At 38.8% G+C, this 25,438-nt stretch overlaps 1 protein-coding gene across 2 annotated transcripts in view; it reads left to right on the top strand.

Moving 5' to 3' along the window:
• cicb (capicua transcriptional repressor b) overlaps positions 1–25,438 on the top strand; it is a 42,605-nt gene that overhangs the window by 5,124 nt on the left and 12,043 nt on the right. For both annotated transcript variants that reach the window (XM_087806411.1, XM_087806412.1), the window contains exons 2-5: positions 5,034–8,811; positions 24,192–24,341; positions 24,471–24,630; positions 25,276–25,387. In XM_087806411.1, the coding sequence (XP_087662537.1) occupies positions 5,154–8,811; positions 24,192–24,341; positions 24,471–24,630; positions 25,276–25,387 (4,080 nt within the window). In that variant the 5' untranslated portion in view covers positions 5,034–5,153. The remainder of the gene's footprint in view (positions 1–5,033; positions 8,812–24,191; positions 24,342–24,470; positions 24,631–25,275; positions 25,388–25,438) is intronic.

Genomic DNA, 25,438 nt, shown 5'->3' with positions numbered 1-25,438 from the left:
TTACTCAACTACAAACTATTAGTTTTACTCAACTACAAACTATTAGTTTTACTCAACTACAACTTATTAGTTTTACTAAACTACAAACTATTAGTTTTACTCAACTACAAACTATTAGTTTTACTCAACTACAACTTATTAGTTTTACTAAACTACAAACTACTAGTTTTACTCATCTACAAACTATTAGTTTTACTAAACGACAAACTATTAGTTTTACTAAACGACAAACAATTAGTTTTACTAAACGACAAACTATTAGTTTTACTCAACTACAAACTATTAGTTTTACTCAACTACAAATTATTAGTTTTACTCAACTACAAACTATTAGTTTTACTAAACTACAAACTATTAGTTTTACTCAAGTACAAACTATTAGTTTTACTCAACTACAAACTATTAGTTTTACTCAACTACAACTTATTAGTTTTACTAAACTACAAACTATTAGTTTTACTCAACTACAAACTATTAGTTTTACTCAACTACAACTTATTAGTTTTACTAAACTACAAACTACTAGTTTTACTCATCTACAAACTATTAGTTTTACTAAACGACAAACTATTAGTTTTACTAAACGACAAACAATTAGTTTTACTAAACGACAAACTATTAGTTTTACTCAACTACAAACTATTAGTTTTACTCAACTACAAATTATTAGTTTTACTCAACTACAAACTATTAGTTTTACTAAACTACAAACTATTAGTTTTACTCAAGTACAAACTATTAGTTTTACTCAAGTACAAACTATTAGTTTTACTCAAGTACAAACTATTAGTTTTACTCGACTACAAACTATTAGTTTTACTAAACTACAAACTATTAGTTTTACTCAACTACAAACTATTCGTTTTACTCAACTACAAACTATTTGTTTTACTCCACTACAAACTATTAGTTTTACTAAACTACAAACTATTAGTTTTACTAAACTACAAACTATTAGTTTTACTCATCTACAAACTATTAGTTTTACTCAACTAGAAACTATTAGTTTTACTCATCTACAAACTATTAGTTTTACTCAAGTACAAACTATTAGTTTTACTCAAGTACAAACTATTAGTTTTACTCAACTACAAACTATTAGTTTTACTCAACTAGAAACTATTAGTTTTACTCAAGTACAAACTATTAGTTTTACTCAACTACAAACTATTAGTTTTACTCAACTACAAACTATTAGTTTTACTAAACTACAAACTATTAGTTTTACTCAACTACAAACTATTAGTTTTACTCAACTACAAACTATTAGTTTTACTCAACTACAAACTATTAGTTTTACTCAACTACAAACTATTAGTTTTACTCAACTACAAACTATTAGTTTTACTAAACTACAAACTATTAGTTTTACTCAACTACAAACTATTAGTTTTACTCAAGTACAAACTATTAGTTTTACTAAACTACAAACTATTAGTTTCACTCAACTACAAACTATTAGTTTTACTCAAGTACACACTATTAGTTTTACTCAACTACAAACTATTAGTTTTACTCAACTACAACTTATTAGTTTTACTCAAGTACAAACTATTAGTTTTACTCAACTACAAACTATTAGTTTTACTTAACTAGAAACTATTAGTTTTACTCAAGTACAAACTATTAGTTTTACTCAACTACAAACTATTAGTTTTACTCAACTACAAACTATTAGTTTTACTAAACTACAAACTATTAGTTTTACTCATCTACAAACTATTAGTTTTACTCAACTACAAACTATTAGTTTTACTCAAGTACAAACTATTAATTTTACTCAACTACAAACTATTAGTTTTACTCAAGTACACACTATTAGTTTTACTCAACTACAAACTATTAGTTTTACTCAACTAAAAACTATTAGTTTTACTCAAGTACACACTATTAGTTTTACTCAACTACAAACTATTAGTTTTACTAAACTACAAACTATTAGTTTTACTCAACTACAAATTATTAGTTTTAATAACTGCAAACTATTAGTTTTACTAAACTACAAACGTTTAGTTTTAATAACTACAAACTATTAGTTTTACTCAACTAAAAACTATTAATTTTACTAAACTACAAACTATTAGTTTTACTCCACTACAAACTATTAGTTTTACTAAACTACAAACTATTAGTTTTACTCATCTACAAACTATTAGTTTTACTCAACTACAAACTATTAGTTTTACTCAAGTACAAACTATTAGTTTTACTAAACTACAAACTATTAGTTTCACTCAACTACAAACTATTAGTTTTACTCAAGTACACACTATTAGTTTTACTCAACTACAAACTATTAGTTTTACTCAACTACAAACTATTAGTTTTACTCAAGTAAACACTATTAGTTATACTCAACTACAAACTATTAGTTGTACTAAACTACAAACTATTAGTTTTACTCAACTACAAATTATTAGTTTTAATAACTGCAAACTATTAGTTTTACTAAACTACAAACTATTAGTTTTACTCCACTACAAACTATTAGTTTTACTAAACTACAAACTATTTGTCCAAGATAAATATTGAATATACTCTGTAGGCTTACTTACTAACTTAATCTTAGTACTGTGTTTTTACGAAAATTATTTTGCATTTAGCGATTATTTAACCTAAAGCCCGCCTCTTCCGTTTTCCTATTCGCTCCACAGGCTGTCAATCATACCTGGAAGGTAAACTCTGTGGACGAAAGCGCTCACTCTTTATTCTTATAATATCATGTTTAGACTGTTTTTATTATTATTTTATTTTAACGTCGGCGACATTTTATAAGTATATGATTATGAAACGAATCCTTTTTTTTCTTTCAAAGTTTGTAACGAGACTCGCGCGTTGTCGGATCTTCTTCCTTTTTGAATTGTGTCAAACTGAGTTGTTTTAGCTACACGGTGAGCAAGACAACTATATATTATTATTATTATTCATATTATTTATACCCGTCAATGTGGATGTTGTTGTGTCCTAGTCGTTTGCCAAGTGTGTTATTATTTGTTCTACAGTATTGTCCTGCTAATAATGGGGATAATAACTATGAATATATATATATTTTTAAATGTTTTTCTGTTGAGGAAAGATCTTTATAGATATTTTCTTTCACATGTTACGTTTGGCTGAATAACTAGCTGTGTTTTTATATTTAAAGTGAGAAGGTTTTTAGTAACACATTCAAGCAGGCTCACAAATTATTATAAAAAATAAAAAAATAAACAAAGAAGAAGATACGAGGACACACACTTGCCTTGTCCATGCTTTTGACAAACTGTTGAATGATGGCAGTTATCTTCTGCCAGGGGAACATGGTTGTAGTTTTTTTTTGTGGTGCCAGTACCGAGTAAGAGAATGAAATAAGATTAAACACATAGAAAAAAGAACCCATCTCCAAGGCAGCCATTCTGTAATATTTAAAATCTTATGCTGATCAAAGGGGCCCTTTCTGGCTAATTTCTGGGGCCCTTCAAAGCACAATAGACCCCAGTGTAGTGCTGCATTAAAGTTCATTTGAAAATGTACTCTGACTTTTCCCCAGCTCTTTGCGGACACAAACCTTCTCTTTGCAAATATGCACCGAAAAATGAACCTGTTTCGTGACGTAGCTCCAGGCCTGTTTGTGGCATTAAAATGCTCTTGCAACAAATATTAGGGGCCGTCTGATAATTTTTGTCGGTTATATTCAGAAAAAACATTCTCTTTGTCTGTTTTTCTCTCCACAGAAAATTAAAAGAGCATTACATGCTGTAATGGATCTGAAAAAAAAAACCTTTTCAATCAGTCTTGTTACAAAGTTTATTTAGACTGGGTCTAATAATCACAAGCACAGTTCTAAACAGCTGCATGACTTTGTATTTAGCAAAATGAACATTTATGGTGGGATGTTTGATGTATTTCTAAGTCAAATTATTTCATACAATGGATTCTATAGAAGCAGGTTTTTCAATATAATACCAGGTTGCAAATGGACTATTATCTAATGCTAGATACCACTTTTGCTCACGTTACAACCTAAAACCTAATTTGTGGTTAGATAGTTTAACATATGCTTTGCATTTTATTAATCACCTGAGTAACTCTTGGCATATAAAAAATGCACTGCAATCTGCCATTAAATCCTTCCACCAGCGCTTCATGAACTGCTGCTGAAAACATTGATTTGAATTTTTAGAATTTCTGCAATTTTATTATCCACTTAAAGTCTTTCAATCATACACAGGGACGTTTGAAAATATATATATTTTTTAATGTAAAATTAAACTTTTCTTCTTTCAGAAACACTCACACTGTCTAATGCAGCAGAATATGATTCCTTATAAAGTCTTAAAAGGCATTATATGTATGAACAAAGATCATTCACTCAAAATGTCATAACATTTTCAATCTAGTCTAGACTAGACAAGTACCAGACACGCTCTATTTAAAAAAAAAAATCATGCTTGCATCAATAATTGATATGTTTTTTTTTTAATGTTGCTTAATTTTTGGTTTGGAATGTCACAAACATTTCCCAACTAGAAAACAAAAAACTATGTATTGGGTGTAATTTCTATCCCCATGCAGTCTCTCCCATATCGATATATAATGAATGAACTCCGTTCAAAACATATTTTGGTTACGACCCAGTTAAAGCTGGGGTCGTTGACATTTTGTGGGTCAATTGAACAAAACGTGCTCGAGTTCCTTTTTTTTTCTTCGTTCCGGTCAGCCACGTTTAATCCATGTTGGAATCAGCTGAGTCAAGTGATATAATTAGACCGCCAGGTAATGTGCTGTTAAATATTTTAGAAACAAGTGCAGCGTTTCCTCGCGGCTTGTTATAAACGGCCATATGACTACGACGTGCTCACGGACGCACACCGCGCTCGCTAATGGATCAGACAGAGGAGGTGAACGTGCACGAAGGCGTACGCCTGCAATCGAGCCGATGCGATCGAGGGCGTACTGAAGCCTCCTGATACGTTAACATTTTTTTTCTTCGCTATTTTTGACTCTGAAGAAATAATAAAACAATCTCTCTGTTCTCCTCTCTCCTTCAACAGAGCACAGATATCAAGAAGAAGGACCAGAAGAGAATTGGAAAAAGTGCCTTAGAAGAAGAGGACCAGGAAAAGGATCACCACACGATCTGCAGCACTTTGTAGAACAACGCAAAAAAAGACATGAGACCATTAAAGCGACACAGAGGGCGTTCGCCTTTGTTAAATAGGGGCAGAGGAGGACGGAAAAGAGGGGGGTCGCAGCCGCCGCCAGAAAAAGATGCCAAAAGAATCAAGAGCGAAACACTCATCAAACCCAGTTCTCTCTCCTCACTCAAGCTGGCGCCACCTGTGACGACGCCGGACTCCGCCGAAGAGCCGAACAGCACCGCCCCCGCCACGGAAGACGCCGCCGTCGGAGTTCCGAAACCTGTTGAGCCAGCTCCGGAGGACCGCGACAAGGAAGGGGGTCAAAAAGAGAGAGGAGTGACTGGTAGTAAACATGTATCCGCCGACGCCACATCATCATCTCCTACCTCCGCCGCTGCAACACTCTCCACGTCAACGACGCCCCCGACCACCAATCACAGCCCAGGCCTCGTCTCAGTGTCCAGTAGGAAAACAGCCACTTTTAAGGCCCGTGTACCCAAAAAGAAATACACATATGAGCACTTTGCAAATAATGCAAGTCTTTTGACAACCATTCCTACCTCCAACCCCCCTCCCGCCAACAATATTTTGTGCAATATAAACAGTAAAACGAGTGACGGCGTGACTGTCAACAACAGCATTAACGTCAGTCATATTGTGAATAGAGACAATAATGCTAGAAATAACAATATAAGTAAGAGTAGTATTCACAGCATGGTTAACAGTACTAACAATTGCTCAGGTAATCTTTTATCGGTCCAAAATCCACATTCTAAAAAAACAGGGGCAAATCACTCAATGGAGGAAAGAGCTTTACAGTTCGCCAACCCTCAAGAAAAGGAGACACAATTCAGAGAGAACGAGTCCGAGGGACCCCCTAACTCGGTGCGATCTTCCTCCACTGACACAGCAAGCGAACACTCCGCCGACCTGGATGCGATGGAAGCGACCGGACCAAACTTTATTCAGAATAGCCCGTGTAGGACAATTCCTCCAAAAAACGCACAATCCAATATTTCAGAGAGCCTTACCGAGGTTCTGGCCAAGGGCATGAAAAACCAGAGAGTGTTGGCCCGCGAGATGAAACGGACTTTAGACGGCACGGATTCGGAACAAAGGTCTCCCGTGTTCAGACCTGGAGTTGTGCGAAGAATCAGCGGAGGTACTATTGAAGTCCAGCTCCAAGGAGACGGCTCCCTGATTAAGTATCCATTCAATGGTGGAACTATGATGTCCTCGCCAGATGTGGAGAGCATTGTGGATTTAATTTTAGATGCCCCCCCACCCGGCTCGTCCCCCGTAGCAGTCAGTACCCAGGTGTGCGTACCCTTCGCCGGAGAGGAAGGTGGTCCGTCGCTTTACAGAGAAGGCGCCATCTCTCAGGTGGACCCTCACCCCGGGGTTTCCTTCCCCTACCAAGTTCTCCTCAATGAAACCAAACAAACTTTGGATGAGATGGGAGACGACAACAAAAACCAGACCGTGTGGGTCTCGCGGCAGAGCCTGAGACTGGTCACCCCTCCCTGGGACGTCCCGACGTTAGATTCCGGCCGAGCTAAAGAGAGGGAGCGAGAGAGGGAGAGAGAAGAAAGAGAGTGGCGGGAGGAAATGGAAGTGGAGCGAGAAGTGTGCCAGCTGAGTAGAGGTATGGGTGTGTTAGGAGGGGTGTCACGGTTGGGCCATGGCTTTTCACATCAAGGGGTACCGGCGCCTCCATACGAGAGCATGCGTCCTCCCCCGAATTCCTCCGTAGTGACCTCGAGTGTGTTGTCTGTAGATGCCTGCCGAGATAAATTCTATAAGCGAGAAAAACACAAGACAAACGCCTCAGAGGAAGATGTTGAGATATCTCAATTTAACATGGGCCAATTGTCAGAACCTAAGTCCACTCCAGGGGCTTTACAGCACAGGAATATAATTGCCAAATCCAGAATATATCCTTCATCCTCCCCACATCTCTCTGCCGGGCGGGCGGCAGGACCGCCACAGTTTTCTCCCCTCGCTAGCCCGCAGCCTCCCCCCTCGCCTGCCTCGCTAACTTCAGAAGCAAATAATCCTCAACACCTACCTCCAACAAAGACCGCTCTTGGCCAGAGTCCTACTCCTGCCGGGGGGTCATCCTCGAGCACGGCACGTTCCAGAACCCCCCTCTCGTTGGCTCAGCAAAAGTATAAGAAAGGGGATGTGGTCTGCACGCAGAACGGCATCCGGAAAAAGTTTAACGGCAAGCAGTGGAGGAGACTTTGCTCGAGGGAGGGCTGCATGAAGGAGTCCCAGCGGCGGGGATACTGTTCCAGACACTTGTCCATGAGGACCAAAGAGATGGAGGGAGCAGGTGTAGAGAGAGGGGGAGGAGGCAGCAGCTCAGGGACGGTCACTCCCTCTGACCTCCGAGGCAGAGCGAGCAGCGAGTTCGAATGGGACGACACATCGAGAGGCAGCAGTGAGACGAGCAGCAGAGGAGACTCCAGACCCCGTTTAGTCCTCCCGTCCAATCTCCCGCACGATCTGTCGGCCCGCTTCGACTACGACGAGTGTGAGGCGGCCACCATGCTGGTGTCTTTAGGCAGCTCTCGCTCGGGCACCCCATCTTTCTCGCCAATTTCCAACCAATCCCCTTTTTCCCCTGCCCCTTCGCCCTCGCCATCCCCCCTTTTCGGTTTTAGGCCGGCAAACTTTTCCCCAATCACCGCATCTCCTGGTGTTCAGCAAAGACGGCACCGACAGCCCAGTGGCACCGGGGGAGGAGGGGCAAGCAAGCCTTCTGGGGGAGAACGGGAGAGACACACTTCGGGCATCCAGCCCTCTTTGCACAGCAGTCTGACATTTACTGTCCCCATGAGCCCTAGTAAGCGTAAACCAGATGCACCTCCTCCGCTGCCGCTCCCCTCGCACCACCACGACTACACTCACAAGACAGAGTTGGATCCAGGAGATCTAAACTCCTTTAGGGTTTTGTCGCCACATGCTCCTGCGTCGCATTCCCGCACTCACACGCCCACCTTTCCAAGGCTGAGAGGTGGAACGACGTCTTCATCGAGTAGACCCCAGTCTTCAGCTGCTGTATCCCCACCTCCTCTGCTCGTATCTCCGACACCTCCTTCTCCCCTCACTCCCGACGGAGGTCCCCGTCGAGTTGTCCCCGTTTCACAGCTGACCTTACGAGATTCTCCTGTCATTGTGAGAAACCCTGAAGTACCACTGGCCAAATTTTCAGAGAGTCCACTGGGAAAAGGAGGTGGAAACCATGGAGGGATGGAAAATTCTTTATCCAAAGAGAGTGGATTAACCCCCTTCACCCCTCAGCCCATATCTGGCCTCCAAGTTCCTGTCCCCATTAATGCAGCTGCTGCCACAATACCCAGCGGTGCAGTCCTTTTGAGAAGTCCGGCCCAAACCTTAGTCTTTGTGTCCCCGACTCCTTCCTCCCTCACCACCTCGGACTCCCTTGTTGCAACCCAACAGGCTTTATCGGTTAGAATCGGCACAAGTGAGACGGGCCCCGCTCCGAGCTGCACCGACGGCTCTGGAGAGCCGGACGAGAGCCGGGGGACCGGGTTCGTGGGTGAGGTCCAGCAGCCGGTGCCCTGTCATCCCTCTCCCACAGCGCTGCTGCCATTGATCCTGCCGGTAGAAAACCCCCCCCACCCTGCGCCGCGAAAGGACATCATCATGGGGCGCCCGGGCACAGGTGAGAACTGCTGCGTTTGTGTAAATGTATGCGGGGTCAAGGACTTTAAAAAAAATGTGTTGTCATGACTAGTAGGTAGTGAAGGGCTGATTAAAATAACCATGTTATAACACATTATTGAAATGTCTCTGTTCATTAAAAGCTAATGAAAAAAAAAATAAGAACATGTTCTATTAAATCGTCTAATTTTGTTCAAAAAATATTATTAAAGCAAAATTGCGATTCACTGTAACTCTAACTAAAAATCTTATAATGATGATGATTTCACTACAGTGCACGGCCAAGTTGATTATTATGGTCATAATAAGGAGTAGAATTGATAAAGGACCCATGTTACTGGAATTCTTAAATTGATTTGCAATTATAATTATGATGAATAATATTCTTTTATATATATATATTGGGAAAGTGGGGAATACATTTTTATCATTGATGTCAGTGTGTTAGCATGTGTGTCTTTACTGTCTTTTTTGAAACATATTTGGATTTTCTAGAATTAATCTTGGTACCTTGTGTTTGAAAGTTTGGGCACATGCTTGTGTAACAATTCTATTGGTCCATAATAAATAAGAAACCCTTCATCTTAACTTAACCCATGACAACTGCTCAAGAACAAGACCTTGATACACAACACAGTGTGAGTGTTTGTGATTTTCGTGTCGGTGCCTAGTTAGCATTAACGCCCATATCGCCTCCCCTTGTCGTCCGTCTATTATGCTCACGTCTGCCGCCGCTAACGCTTAAGTAACGACAAAAGCTGGTCTCATGAGTCCAGTAAGCAGCTAAACGAGCACCTGTGAGTCAAGTCGGTGGGATTACAACGACCCCAGATGAGCCTAAGTTCCATCCATTTCATCAAACACTTATCAATTAACACAAAAGGAGTAAGAAAGGTGGATGTGCATTTGTGTTGTCGTAGTAGTGTAGTTACTCTTCCTGAAAATGGTGAACACAAAAATAGAGTAAGGGAAGGCAGAAACCTCAAGAACTCAACTCAACTTGGCCAGTCATTGCATTGTTTGAGGAAGTGAGTAAATGGAGAAAAAGAAAAGACAAATGTGTATTGAGTAGATTTGTGCCTCCACAATATATAATGGTTTAATTTAATTCATCCTATTTAACCATTTTATTTATTTTTTTCTGAATCATTGAAATAAACAATTTATATATTAAAAGGTTGAATTTCTTCTACTAAATAATTAAATCAATAATTTCTACATTAACATTTTGAATTGTGTTTAATTTGATAATTTAAATATTTTCAAAATGAATTAACTTGTTTTTACATATTATAATTAAAATAATTCAATTTTTTTATTTTGATTAAATATTTAAAAATTCCCAGCCTTTTTAATTCAATATTTATTAAATTTGAAGCTCTTAAATCCAATTGGTAAATATAGAATAACTGAATAACAACTTGTCTTTGTGTTTTTTTCTTCATTTTCCAAGTTCAGTTTCAGTAAAAAGTTCCTTCGGTGCTTCACGTGTTGAACTAAAAGTTAAGTTGCTGTTAGGTCCAATAAAATTGTATTAAAACGTTCACATGCATTATGTGTCATGTTACAGTTACCATCTTGTCATCACCTCTCAAGTCTCCATGACTCCATGTTGCAATTTACCGAAGGAAAAATCACATTTTAACACATGATTAAAAAAAAGATCTACAGATCGAAACTGTACATTTGTTTTAATTACAAAACTAAACAAATCGTTTAATAGCAAAATACAATTAAATTTACACAAAAAAAATGCAATTTTAAAATATTCTTCCTGAAATAAAAACATCTTAACACTGGATCCAACATATTGGTCTCGCAAACTGTCAAATATGACAGTTATGGAACACATGCACAGGTGAACCACGTCTGTTATTGAGCTTCTGTTTTCATATATTTTATTTAGTTGTAAAAAAAAAGAGAAAAAAATCATGTAATAAGATGTAATGACATCTTTATTTCTAAATGAACTGCTTCCACTTTGAAAGCTTATTTCCATTTTCTATCTATTCTTTAGCCATTCATTTTGTCTTTAATTAAATTACAAATCATAAAATAATACTTCATTAGCAATAAGATCTACTTTTCAAATGATAAAAAATGTGAAACATACATATTTGTTTGAAAGTCCCTTTAATATAGTTTATGTTGACTCACAGTTTGTAAATTAAGGACTTAAACTACAAATGTTTATGTGAAGATGAGCTTTATAACAAAAAGGGAATGAAGGATCATCAACAACTAAAAAGATTATTTGGAAACGAAGCTAAAAGCAACCAATCTATACTAATAATTTCCTTGAAGTAAGTCATTAATATTTGTAAAGCATTTTTTACAGACCAGGGTCAAAACACCATTAAAAACAATCAAAACAATACACAGTTAAAATACATACTTTAACAGGTCAAGACAACATAGTGACAAACGCAGCAGTATTTTCAATTTGAAAAGTAGATTTTTAAGGGGTTTTGCATTATTGTTTGGTAGTTTATTAAGATGTTCAAGCAGGAACGAGAATCTGGACGAGGAAATCTGGAAACTTCACCAAGAAAAACCGCGTTGCATAAGTAAAACAGCGGCGCTTCATCGACTTTGTGAGCAAGACTCAGCTGTTTGTGTTTTTAAGTGCGTGTGTTTGACTTCAGTGTCCCTGGCGACTATTTTAATACTCACCGAAAGCTTGTTGTACTGACTCTTGCTCTGCATGTACGCTTTATGTTGTGTTTATCTCTCTGTGACTCATGTCATAGTAGAGTTAAGTACGACGTGGGAACTCCGGTCCATTTGCTTTTGATAAACACTCTGCTTGTGTGTGCGTGTGTGTGTGTGTGTGTGTAAGAAACAGGCTGAAGTTGGTCTGTTACATGTGTCCGTGTTTTGTGTGGGTGTGTGAATATTTTGTTTCTCAGGCTCCTATGATGGATTGAGCTGCAGCGGAGGGTGTGTGTATATGTGAGTGTGTGTTGACTTGTGTTATTCACCATCAGCTGGAAATAAAAGGCCGTCTCTATTATACGTGGACGTATGGTATCAGCGCATGTGATTTACCACGGCCGGGGGCCTTTGGCCCTCAGCGTGTACAGACTTGTCAGTGCGGGGATGTCGACCAGTGTGACAGGGAAGTGGACAGGAAAAGGAGCCCTGTCATTTTGAGTGTACGCTCCCTCCTCAGATCCCCTTTTTCTGCAGCTGAAAGGCCTGGGAATGAATGAATAGCATCTCTTTGTGCGAGTGCATGCATGCTTGCCTGTGTGCATGTGCATTTATTTTAAAGATCTTGGATGGAGCAGCAGTCGAGTGTGTGTGTGTGTGGAGTTGTTGGAACGGGTGTGTATGCATATGCATACGCTGGAAGAGAAGAGTGTGAAAAGCAAGGGAAGAACGAGGAGTTGTTAGTCTAGTTGCACGTGTGGTGAGGTTCTGATTTGTGTCTTCTAGTTCGAGCGCAGAGGTGGTTTAGAAAAGTGTTTCTGTCGTTACTTGGGTTGAAGATAAATGTAGTTTACTCGGTTCATTGATTCAAAGTGTGTGAAAATCTATCAAACTAAATTGTAAATAAAAGTCGATTTTATCAAAAATATTTTATTGGAACTTTTTCTTCGGTTGCAGGTTGTTTCTGTCGACATACATATTTACTATCTTTCTATAAATTATATAAAATGTATTATTAGAAATTACATCTTGATTTGCCGCATATTGCAAAAATATATTTTATATAGAAACTGATGTCAACAATGGTCTAAATTCTGATTAGTATTTTTTTATTTGCAAAGTTAAAGTTGTAAAAGTCTGGTGAAAGAGTCCAACTATTCATTTTCATGTTTTTAAATGGCTTAATTAGAGAGTTAAGACGTATTTCAAATGTATATGTTTCAAGCTTGGAGGTCTACATGTGAAGGTCACCTTGAGGATGCAGGGAAAAATGTATACGCGATTCCAAACTTTGCCATGTCGTCTAAATAGTTAAATATAAACTCATTATCACTTAAGGATGTTGCTTTGATAGTGAACATAAAAAATGAATCACTATATTGATATGCCCTTAAGTATTTTATTAATACTACACTCTTCTCTCTTGCCTGGCAGAATTGTTCATATTTCAACAGTGACAGTGTTTGCATGTGTGTGTCTTTGGTGTGTGTTCGGTGTGTGTGTGTGTGTGTGCACTCTATTGAACTGATAACTTGAGTACTCTGAGCCTTATGTAGAATCTTAATTGGGAATCACTCGAAACCCTAATAGTTTGAATTGTTTTACACACCAGATGAACAGATTACTTAGAAGAATAACTTACAAATAAACATTTGAATCAAAAACACCTGTTAAGAAACGACATCATGGCGTGTGTATGGTTCTCTGTGCAGTGCAGACTGTGTCGCGCGTCCGTCGGTGAATACCGGATATGACGTGTGGGTGTCAAACATCTGTTGCCATGGCAACAAAGCAAAACATCACATGCCTATGTTGCCTCCACATCATATGCCACGATCGGGGATTGGAGATAAATGTGTGTGTGTGTGTGTGTGTGTGTGTGTGTGTGTGTGTTGGATGGAGTGTGTGCTTTGGATTTTAACACTAAAATGAGTTGTTGTTTTTTTCTTATTTGTCAAAAACAAATCGTGTTGTCAAGTCACGCTGTATTGTCGTGTTTTATGACTAACTTTGTGTTGCCGTTTCTGTGGAGTTAAATATGAGATCAAATGTTTATTGTCGCACACTTCTGGTTATTATTTATGTGACGTGGAAATCATTAAGATCAAAATAAAGCTTATTTTAAAGCATTCACTAGTGGAGTTAAAGACTCAAGAAATGCTTCTACATTTGGTTCTCATTTCTTAATTAAGGATTTTTGCCAAATGAGGCTATTGTTTTACATTAATAAACATATTTATTTCATAATTTAATGTGTTGAAATATAAATACATATTACTGTTGTAAATATGGTTCTATTACTAGTTTAAGCTTTATTGTTTAAATCTATAAAACTTTGAATAGTACTATAAACTAAGTAAATAAATAAATACCAAGTTTATGTTGAGGGTTAAAAAGATGCATGTTTTATAAAGATTGAAACATGAAATTCATTTGAAAATCTGATAGATGCATAAATGTCATGTCGAGAAAACATATCACCTGATGAAAGAGGTAAATGTCAATTGTATATTCATATTGTGTTTGGGGATAAACAATTTGTTAGGAATCATGTTTATGAGATTCTCTCTTTCTTCATCACTTACAAACATACAGGAGTGTGAATACGTCACTGTTTTCAAACAAAAATACGCTTTTGGCTGTTTGTCGTCCCCCATCGTAGTTTCCCTCAAGTTTTCGGGTAAAAATCGTAATATATTTTTCTCGACTGCGGCTTCGTCGACTCTCGCTTTCACTTTTCTCTTCTCATCCTGGTCTACCCGGATACGGATACCCGGGAATAACTCCCTCCCGCCCCTGCTTTACGTAATGCTTAAAGCCCTGCATATCCTGCCTGGCCATGGCAACAACCACATCTGGATCACACGGAGATCCAGACCTGCACCACACATGAAGATGCACAACAATTTCTAAAAAAAAAGTCATTTAGAAAAAACCCTAAAGATAATAAGGTGATAGAGTAGACATTTGGTGCACAGTAGTTGCAGATGTTCTAAAGCTTCACAACTTCCAGAGACACTCACTGTTTTCCTTTTCCTCAGCACCTGAAGTTTGAATGTTTGATATCGGAATTCCCTTTTTATTTCCTTATCCTCCTCCACTTCTTACATCCTATTTGTACTCTGTGGTCTCTGAACTGGAGCTCTGGTGCTGCTCCGCCATTGGCCATGTATCTGCGGGCGAGTAGTGCCACCAGATGGCTGATTTCAAATACTGCACATGTGTATTTGCTGTGAAAAGACATTGATTTTTTTATGTTTTCTGCTTCTCCTTTGATGGAAACTGAAAATGTAATTATCTTTATGAAGATGAGCTACTTAGTGAGAAGCTGCAGATGATTATAATCATTATAGAAGTTTCAAATGCTCAGCAACACTTGAAAAGCGTCTTCTTTTCACCAGTTTTACTTCACAATGCTCCGATTATTCCCCAAAAGAAGTTATTGTGGTTCATTCGTCGATGTGGTCAGTGGCAAATGGCTGGAGATTTGAAAGGGGTCTGTGCCCAGCTTTCGCTGTTGCCATGGTAACTGCAACTAGCGGGTGAAGCCAGTTATAATTGGACGTAAGAAAAGCATCGTGGGAGGGAGAGAGCACTAGAGTGGAGGATGAAATGAAAGGATTAGAGAGCAAAGGTGGCGATCCACCTGCAAAAGGTAGAAAGGAGAAGGATGAGTTTTGAGCCACGGGTCACTTGACTGAAGTAATTGGGAAGTCTAGATGGGAATATGCACCATTGCTGGGAGTGATGTCAGCCAATGGCAGCTGCTGAACACCTACACAGCAGAGGTAGACACTCTACAGAGGTCTTTTTCAGTTGTCAGGCTTTTGTTAATCTTGCCCGTTCACCCCTTTATTGTAGCTTTGTGTGTTTTACGTGTGTAACTTTGTGTAACGGGGGACGGACTGTGCTCATACCTTATTTTTTTCTCTGCATTAATACGTTTAATTTTGCCATTTAAATTGTTGCTTTAAACCAAAGTAAACAATTATTAAGCGTTTCTTCCTTATTAACTTTTGAAATATACAAATATATAAATATATTTCTTTTTTTTTTCAATGTCACAAATCATCAATTATTTTAAAACCACCTGCCCATGTGGATGTACGGCAGGGGTGTCAAACAAAAAAGAGCCAAAATCCTTTAGCCGTCTTAGTACCGACCTACAAAATATATTTTAAAGATGCTCACCAAGCTGAAATATAACAATTCTCTACTTGTTTTGGACCACATGAGCTAGTATTCACATAATTTAGCCACTTTGCCTTCTTCCTCGCACGTTTGTTAGGTACTGACCACTGGAGAACATCACACAACTACTTTGAAGTATATTAACTGTCGAGTGCAATACTGCATCTGTGAGGGTCTATTCTAATATTGTGTTTTTATGCAACTGAATACCACAAACACATTTGTTTTCGGTCCTCCGGGTCACCTTGACCCAAAGACAACACAAGGTATACCACAAACACATTTGTTTTTGGGCCTCCTGGTCACCTTGACCCAAAGACAACACAAGGTATACCACAAACACATTTGTTTTCGGGCCTCCGGGTCACCTTGACCCAAAGACAACACAAGGTATACCACAAACACATTTGTTTTCGGGCCTCCGGGTCACTTTGACCTGAATAAAGATGTTGATGTCCAGAGTCCTGTGACATTGTAGGGATCTGGAGTCATAATATACTTACAGAGACAATCAGTTGACAATATTAATATAACTGTCGGTCACCCTCCAAAATGAACTCGACTCCACCCAGATGGGAATAACTAATACAATAAAAGGAAGGAGGGAACTACGCACTAGTCAGGGTTGAGAGTAATACGGTTGAGAGAAGAGGAATGAAAGTTGGTAGACAAAAGACAAGTATAAGTATTTAAATCAGATGGAGTTTTTGGAACCAGAGTGAATAAGAGAGTGAAGGCAGAGTGGAATGTCTAAAGGAGGCTGTCACGGTTGATCTGTGATATCATCAAGAGTGAACTACTGTTATACATGTTATGATCGACTGTGTGCCGACTAGTAAGAAGAGTCAGAGCAAAAGTGGCTGTGAATGAGTGTATTTGGTCGTCAGCCCATTGAGAAAGCTTACAAATGATAGGCGTCTAGATGGAGAGATATATTGCATGAATAGCAGGAAGACAACTAATGGGGTTCATGGATGTAGGGTGAAGATGACCAAGATGGGGTGAAGGAGACTGACTTGCTGTGGCAAATGAAAAAGAATAACAAGTTAACGACTATGTTCATTTTCAAGTTTCTTTATTTCTTTACCTCGCTTTTCTATTTCACTCTCTTAGGTCAAACATGGTTTTTGGCTAAACTAAGCTGGCATAAGAGCACAAAACACCCCTATTCGATCCATACCCATTCATGATCTTCTAATTATTCCGAGTACAGGGACCAGAGCCTTTCCATGGGACACAGGGCGAGAGCTGATATAGACATATACACCATATACACCAGCAGTGTCAAACCCACTCACACAAGGGCCCAAAACTCTTGGTTGCGACCCAAACTAATTTTATATTTACAAAACTGAACAAGGATCAAATTCCTTTGCTTTCACCCCAGTTTTGCTGTTATTATGAGTCTATAAGTATAATTGTTGACTTCAATTATCTCTGCTCTTCATCTTATTTTATACATGTGTTTATTTATCAGTGAGGATATGAACAATAATCTTCTTTGATTTTGAGAAATCCATCTGGTGGGCCACATAAAATGGCTTGGTGGGCCAAATTTGGCCAAGTTTGACAACTTGTGATATAGGTGGAGACTTCAATATTTTTCATTAAATAGAACATTATTATGTCATTATTTAACATTCAAAACATGTATTGGCTTTTACTTGACATCTTCCCAGTAAGCCTGTCAACTGTCTTGTTTATAAACTACCATCTACTTTACAACGACTCGTGTTGCCATTTGCTAATCGAACAAGCAGATGTTGCTCATTATTACTCAGGGCTTGTAATGTTTATACAGGGCTGAAACCACTGAGCAGCCAAAGTAATCCCTCATCCCCAGCACGGCCCAGTTTCACCCTTTATTTTCTGCCAGTCACGAAAACCAAAGACACTATTCCCTCCCTGAACAAACTTTGCTGGTTGTGTCGTCTCACCAAGAGCTCAGTTTATGTCAATAAACGTTAATCTTTTCTCAACACACGCCAGACTATCACATGTCATTAGACTTTAAAGATTATTAGAAGCTGAAAAATGAATCATGTTACTCCTTATTCTCCTGCCTTTGCAGTTGTCTTCGTAAAAGGTTACTTTTGCATATCCATCTGATACTGGCATATAGCTGGAGTCTGAAAAGTCTAACATCAATAGAGTTAAAAGGCCAGGTCGCATAAGACAAACACAGGAGTCCCATAAAATCAGGGAAAAGCCTGCACAAATAAAAAGGTCTTAAGATGTTTCTTGAAGGAGTCAGTAGATCATCAAACACAGAGAGAGAGGAAGATTGTTCCAAAGCTTAGGAGCAACAGTCTGGAAGGATTTCTCTCCTCTGGTCCAGAAGTATGTGCACAGAACCATCAGTAGATTCTGATCCACAGACCTCAGAGCCCGAGCTGGGGTGTAAGTCTGGATCAGATCACTGATGTAAGGAGGAGCCTGACAATGAGTAGATCTGAAAGAAAGAACCAGAATTTTAGAATTGATCCTGAAAGAAACTGGCGTATCATACTCCAAGTACCTTGAATTTTTTCATAACATAACTAAAAGTCATTCTGCAGATGGTCTTTTAGCTCCATTTTGTACTTTACTTTGCTTACCTTCAAAGGGGAGGTTGTGTTTGTGCCTGTGTCTATAATGATAATAATAATAATAATCTCTATTTATATAGCGCCTTTCTAGACCAGGGTGAAAAGCGCTTTGACAGCCATTCACACATACTGATGGGAGTAGGCTGCACACACGCGCCAAGTCTGCCATCAGGAGCAATCTGTAAATAAGTTAGCAAAATAACAGAATAATACATTTTGGTGGTGTTTAGAATTTGCCATGTTGATTCACAAACCGTTTGAAGATTTGTCGATACAGTGGTGCAGAACAAGCTGTTCTTACTTGTGCGTGGTGTGTTTTGCCAGCGAATACAAAGACGTTTCTATTTGTTCAGGCTTTTCCTTGATTTTCTGGAACTCCTGTTGTGTTATCAGTTTTATCTTGACCTTTAAAGTATATACTTTATTGAATATTGTTTTGATTGTTTAAGCGCTTTGTGACCCTGGTCTGGAAAAGCGCTATATAAATAAAAATGACTTACTTACTTACTTACTACGTATGGTCTATTTTAATGTATTGCTATCGATGCTAATTCAAGTGTTGACACATTAAAACATTGATAAAATAAATATAGAGATATAGATAGATAGATAGAATAGATAGAATAATGTTGTACAAGGGTTGTACTTCCTCTCTCTTTGCGCTTGATGGATCTACTGACTCCTTCAAGAAACATCTTAAGACGTTTTTATTTGTTCAGGCTTTTCCTTGATTTTCTGGAACTCCTGTTGTGTTCTCAGTGTTATCTTGACCTTTAAAGTATATACTTTATTGAATATTGTTTTGATTGTTTAAGCGCTTTGTGACCCTGGTCTGGAAAAGCGCTATACAAATAAAAATGACTTACTTACTTATATACTTTTACCTTTTGTTTTTAATTTGTTTTATAACAAACTATCATGAAAATAACTATTTTTGTGAATTAAATATCCACCAAAGGTTCTTCAGGTATGATTTCACGCATGACAATAACTTTTTACAAGTCTTTTTTCCAATTACTAAATCTCTTTTGTATTTCTGTGTTAGTTTAAAAAGACTCCCTTCATCATCAGTGAGCTAGATTAAATCTTTCAAAATATTGTTCTGTCATTGATGTGTAATTTTATTGTTGCACTTTTGTTCCTTCCACTGTTGTGTTGGTCTAATGGAACGATGAGCTCAGCAGTTTGACTCACGGATGCTGGGAAGTGAGAACACGCATCCCTTTCCTGTCTATCTGATCTGGGATGTCTGTCATCAATCCATAGGTTTCTGTACATTCCTATTGTCTCCCCCTCTGCAACCAACCCCACTCCCTTCCTCTCTTTAAGAGTTGTGCGCTAACAAGTTTTTTTTTCTTTCTTTTCACAAACACCCCCTCCTCCTCTATCCATAGCTGCCTGCCTCTCCAGCTGAAATGACTCAGTCTATTTTTACTCTCAGGTCCTCTCCACTCTGAGCTTGTTTCCACCCATTTTCCCGATGTTTCAATCCACCTCTACTCTCCTTTTTCCAATGCTCTTTATTCTTCCTCCGCTGCGACTGTTGTGTCAGAACATTGGTTTGTCAAAGTGAGAGAGATGTGCACGGTGATGGAAAATGGGAAATATTTGGCACTCGAATGGACAACAAAACATATTTCTGATATCAGTAGTAGGTATTTATACTGTGTTAAGGTTAAGATCTGACATGTATTGTCCAGGCGGCATTCTTTGATCAAATGCTTGACCATACAGTTTTTCCTCCTGAGCTTCTACCGAAGGCTAAAATCCATGATAGCTCAGCAGCGCCGCCCTGCACCATATTGCCAGTAAATAGCTGAGCATTTGTAACAGGGGCGGGACTTAATCCTGGAGTCCTGCACCGCTATTGGGTGGCCTACATTCATGTTTTTGCTCCTCATTGGCTGATGGACACATCTGTCAGGGATTACTACGAATCCTGCATCATGACACGATCTGTTATTGCATACGAGTAATAATAGAGCTCTACATTGGTATTATGTACTGTAAATAAAAAACGCTTATCCTCGTTTTTGACATGACTCTTGACGTCAGACTGTATTCTGACAAATATTGTGCACATATATAAAAGTGCATGTATATAGTATTGTGTTTGGAAGTGTTTGAGAAGGAGATTTGTTAAACATTCGTCCTTTTTTAAATGTTCCTTTATTAAGAACACCGACTTTTGTCTTTTTATGCCTTTAAGTGTCTATTTTAAACATGAAAAAGCAACATTCACTGTTTCCCCACTTTTTGTTACTTTCTTAATCTAGACATGAATTATAAACAGACATAACAAAACTGCTTTATGTTGTGAGGTTTAATAACCATGTTGTCTCTCGTGCTACTTTGGTAGCAGTAGTTCAAATTGGTATTTTCTATTGGTGTTTAAACAAATTACTTCACTCTTTCAAGAAAAATCTTAAGACGTTTTTATTTGTTCAGGCTTTTGCTTGATTTTCTGAAACTCCTGTTGTGTTATCAGTTTTATCTTGATCTTTAAAGTATATACTTTATTGAATATTGTTTTGATTGTTTAAGCGCTTTGTGACCCTGGTCTGGAAAAGCGCTATATAAATAAAAATTACTTACTTACTTACTTTTCACATCAAATATGGTTTTATTAATGGACAATCGTAAATTGCTATTTTCATATGTTCTAATGTTCGTTTATTAAGAACACCAACATTTGCCTTTCTATTTACACAAGTGTCTATTTTAAACAGGAAAAAGCAACATTCACTTTTTCCCCACTTTTTGTTACTTTCTAAATCTAGACATGAATTATAAACAGACATAACAAAACTGCTTTATGTTGTGAGGTTTAATAACCATGTTGTCGCTCGTGCTTCTTTGGTAGTAGTAGTTCAAATTGGTATTTTCTAAAAATGTTTAAACAAATTACTTTTAAGGTAAGGTAAGGTAGAACTTTATTGATCCCTCAGGAGGTCTCCTTCGGGAAATTGTTTTTTCCAATAGCCACAGCAAATTGAGCAATTTTTCATAAAAAATAAATCAAAATAAAATAAGAACAAGAACAAAGAGAAATAAAGAGAAAGAACAAGATGATACAATCTAAGTCTAAGGATAACGATAAAGAACATAGATCAAAGAAAAATAAAGAAGACAAAGTACGTCAAATATTTAATTTAAGAAGAATAATAAAATTTACCAATATAAGAAAATATTTTTCACGTCAAATAGGGTTTTTATTAATGGACATCGTAGAGGGAATTGACCCGTAAGCCCCTGTTGCTATTTTGCATATGACTGACATTCCTGCGCACACGCCCACCAATCCGCGACAGCGGCGCGCAGGACGACAGGGTCACCGACACAGCCAATGGGGCGCGTCGGATCCGGCAGCAGGAGGCGGGACTTAAGGCTGGGCGAGGTTGACAGGACGAGAGGGAGGTGGGGGCGAGCACCGGGGGGAGAGGGGGGGAGTCAGCCTAGTTTACAACGAAGAAGAAGAAGAAGAAGAAGAAGGAGGGAACAAGAAAGGAAGGGTCGAGGATTCTAAAAAAAAAAAAACAGGACTTACACTCGGACCCGGTGCCGCGGAACGACTTTTTCTCAACATGCGGATTGATGGACGTGTATAAGTGCGCCCCTCCGTGTCGCGGCTACACAAGCTAACCCAGCGAACCCCCTCCCTCTTCACGCCAGGCATCTTCTTCCACCAGTTTCGCTGCCCTGACCGAGGAGGAGGAGGAGAAGAAGGAGGAGGAGGACGTTCATCTCTCGCTTTCTTTCTGCTCGGTCTCCGTGCCTCGGTTCTGTTCGAGGCTAACGCCAGGATATTAGACCCGATAACGGCTAACTAGCTTAGCATCAGCAGCAGCAGCAGCGGGCGGATGATGACAGTGTTTCTCGCGCTCACGAGCTTCTCGGGTGATGGATCAATGCGCCGCACTTACAGTAAACGATCCGCATCCGCGTCGTAATCGAAGGGAACCGTGTGTGTCAGAAGATTATTAGCAGGTGTCGATCACGGTGTTAAAAGTTTTAAAGACAGGTGCCACGGTACCGTTGACCGGAGGATGTGCAGCGCAAGAGGCGTCGGTTCGTGTTGTTGGAGCGAGAGTCTGGATCGCCAGGATTGTTTTGACAGTTGCTCCGTGAACGAAGACGCGTCTTTTGTAGCCGAGAGATGAGATCGATTCTTGGGCTTCTGTGCGAGCGGTGGGTGCACGATCAGGGGCGTTCCCGAGACGAGGTGCTGGTGGTTCTCATCTGGAGCTGTGGACTTGTAGCTCCGGTTTTCGCGAGGGGAAGTTAAACAAAAAAAAATCCACGTCTGCTCCCCCCAAAAAATGCAAAACCTTTAATAAATCATTGCACTTGGCATTGGGTTACGTCATCCACGCGACATACAAGCCTCCTTGTTGTGGGTATATTCTGTTATTTTCCCTTTAAAACGATCCACACGTGATAACCTTGCAACGGTTCGATCTGCGGAAGGTGGAAAATCGCGAACTCGCGACCCCCAGCTAGACTGCGTAGTTTCCGGGTTAGCCTTCTACGCGAGGCCGCGGCTGAGCTGTAGGCCTTGTTAACCCGTTCGTGTCCGCGCCGCTGTGGTAATGTAAACAAACAGACGAAGAGGGCATCAGGGGGAATTAGACCAAAGAGGGGAAAGAAAAAATTCACAAGCACTTTTGCGAGTTTTTTCTGCTTGATAAATCTGTAACCCCTTTCCTATTTATTTCCATTTTTTTTATATATAATGCCTGAAATCCGTTATGGTACATTTTGTACGTTTAATTTTGCCAGCAGGTGTAATGTATGTCCAATTCATTGACCGGTTAAACCATATTGACTTTCAAGTTGTTTCCAAAGTGAATTATGACCCATAGAGCTCGAAAAGACACTTGCCTGGATATTTGGGTACTTTTGTCCCAGTAGCATTTTTGGTGGTTAAACTTTTTTTCAAGGCCAAGAAGACACAGAATTCACCATGTTTTCATCCGAGAATCCTCAATATCTTCGCCAAGGATTGAGCATGTTTGGTTAGTTTTCCTTAATTTATTTCATTTAAACTAAATGCAAATAGATTCCTTTGAAATGTTGTATGTAGAGATGTTGGCTGCAGTTGAGTTCTGATCATCTGTTTTGTTTTAGCAGCTTTGAAACAGTATTTTTTACACTTTATTTATAATTACCATTGTGTAAATAATGTAATTACTGTTTATTACAATGCTACTCGGGGGGATTTTTCTTCAAACACAACAGGGTTTGTAGTGTAGACCAAGCAATCTATTATTATTGTAGTTCAGATGATTTACAGAAAAAATAAAGTGTAAAAATCAGCTTAATGTATGCAATGTTTGCATTGGAAAAACAAAATCCTCAAAACCTTTTTCTTATTGCACAAATCCAGTAAAAAGTACTGCACATTTTCATGGTGTTTCATGTTTTTTGAAGGGATGTAAGAAATGGCAAAGCTCATTTAAGCAACCACAGAAAATGTGATGGGAGTGGTTTCAGTTGTGTGATTTAAGACTAAGTTAATGTGGCATACTCGGCATTTCTAAAGGAGCAGAGTGTACCAACTTTTCATCTTGATGGCTCCAAAGAACAGGGAGTCCTTTTTTTTTTTTTTTTTTAGATCTGCTTTAGTTGTTACAGGTTAGGCACTTAAGTTGTGGGATTTATTCTGGCGTAGCTGGACTTGAAATCTTGATATTGGGCAATATGCAGGATGATCTCTTTGCCGTTTACAGGAGAGAAGCACATTAATGGCTTGACTTAAATCGTATCTACTCTTTAAATAATAAAATGAGCAATAATTGTTTTACAAAGCATATTTTGGTGGTACTTTACAGGGGTATGTTAACCTTATGACATCTATATATGTAATCACAAGAAGGTCTTTTGTTTGATATTTTGTGTTGTATTTTTGTTGTAAATACTAACTTTTATTTTCATTTCTTTTATGTACCAGTGTGGACCAACGTTGAGCCCCGATCAGTTCCAGTTTTCCCGTGGCATTCATTGGTCCCTTTTCTGGCACCCACCCAGTCTGATGCTTCCTCTCAATCGGGAGAGGGTCATCACCCTGTTAACAACCCACAGGTTGCCAGTGTGAAGCCAGGTACATCTTATACTTGATGAGGTCCTTTAGAAACAATCATCAGTGTTTGTCACGTTTATTTGATGCTCAAGTGCTTTAATATTTGTACTGTATTAGATTTTCACCCGTTATGATTTGGTTCTCTCTCAGAATGTCAGGGGACAGAAGTGCAGTATCACGAAGCAGCTGAGGCACCTCCCACTGTCGAAAGAGGGGGGACCTCTCTGTCCATGCCTCCCCCGTCTGCAGATGAGCCAGATAAGGAAAAAGGAGATGAAGGGAGTGAGAACGAAAGCGACGTAGATGATCCGTAAGTCCCAAACTGTGACCTAAAATAGAGAAATGATTATTTAAAATAGTTGTTTGTTCTCCATTTTTCATGTTGCCAACACAGTGTTTGGTTTTGTCTCCACCCAATCAGAGAATTTGAGTGTGATTTTCCTGTGTCCTTGTTGTAAATGAGCACACAAGTGCTGTCTGCCAGAACAAAGCAGACGGGAACAGAAGATTTAATTTCAGAGCTTTAATCTGAAGATGATTGCTTTCACACTTGTATTGCTACATATAAACGGACTTAATATAACAAAGAGAAGCTCTAATCTCATTTTAATGTTATGAAGACTCGACTTACAAAGATTGAAATGTAGCTAATTGATGACTTGAATTGATTGTCACTGACAATCCCATCCTGCTGCTTAAAAATAAAATATGCAAACAACATGTATTTATATATTTATATTATTGTATAGAAATGTATGCATCCTAAAACCGCTTTGTGTTTTTCAATCATGGGCTTTTTTGCTCACATCTGGAACAAATAAAACCTTCCGACATAATCTACAACATGTGGGTCAATTGATCAAGACAGAAATCCTTGACACCCCTTTCGGGGAAAACAAGCATGAGAACATAATTTAAGATTTACTTACAGCTTGTTCCTTTTTTGTTCCGACAGTTTTCTTCCAGGAGTTGTTCCTGAGCCGCCTCTCTCCACTTCACCTGTCAAGCGGCGCACTCAGTCCCTTAGTGCACTTCCTAAAGATGGAGACAAGAACAGTCCAGGAAAGGTATTATTCATGCTGTTATTCTAGTCAAATGTGACGTTGGTCGAGTAGTTT

Source organism: Callionymus lyra, chromosome 13 (genome assembly GCF_982586985.1).
Source record: "Callionymus lyra chromosome 13, fCalLyr1.hap1.1, whole genome shotgun sequence".
Taxonomy (NCBI): Eukaryota; Metazoa; Chordata; class Actinopteri; order Syngnathiformes; family Callionymidae; genus Callionymus; species Callionymus lyra.
The sequence above is the reverse complement of the archived record's forward strand: the minus strand, read 5'-3'. Positions and strand labels throughout refer to the sequence as shown.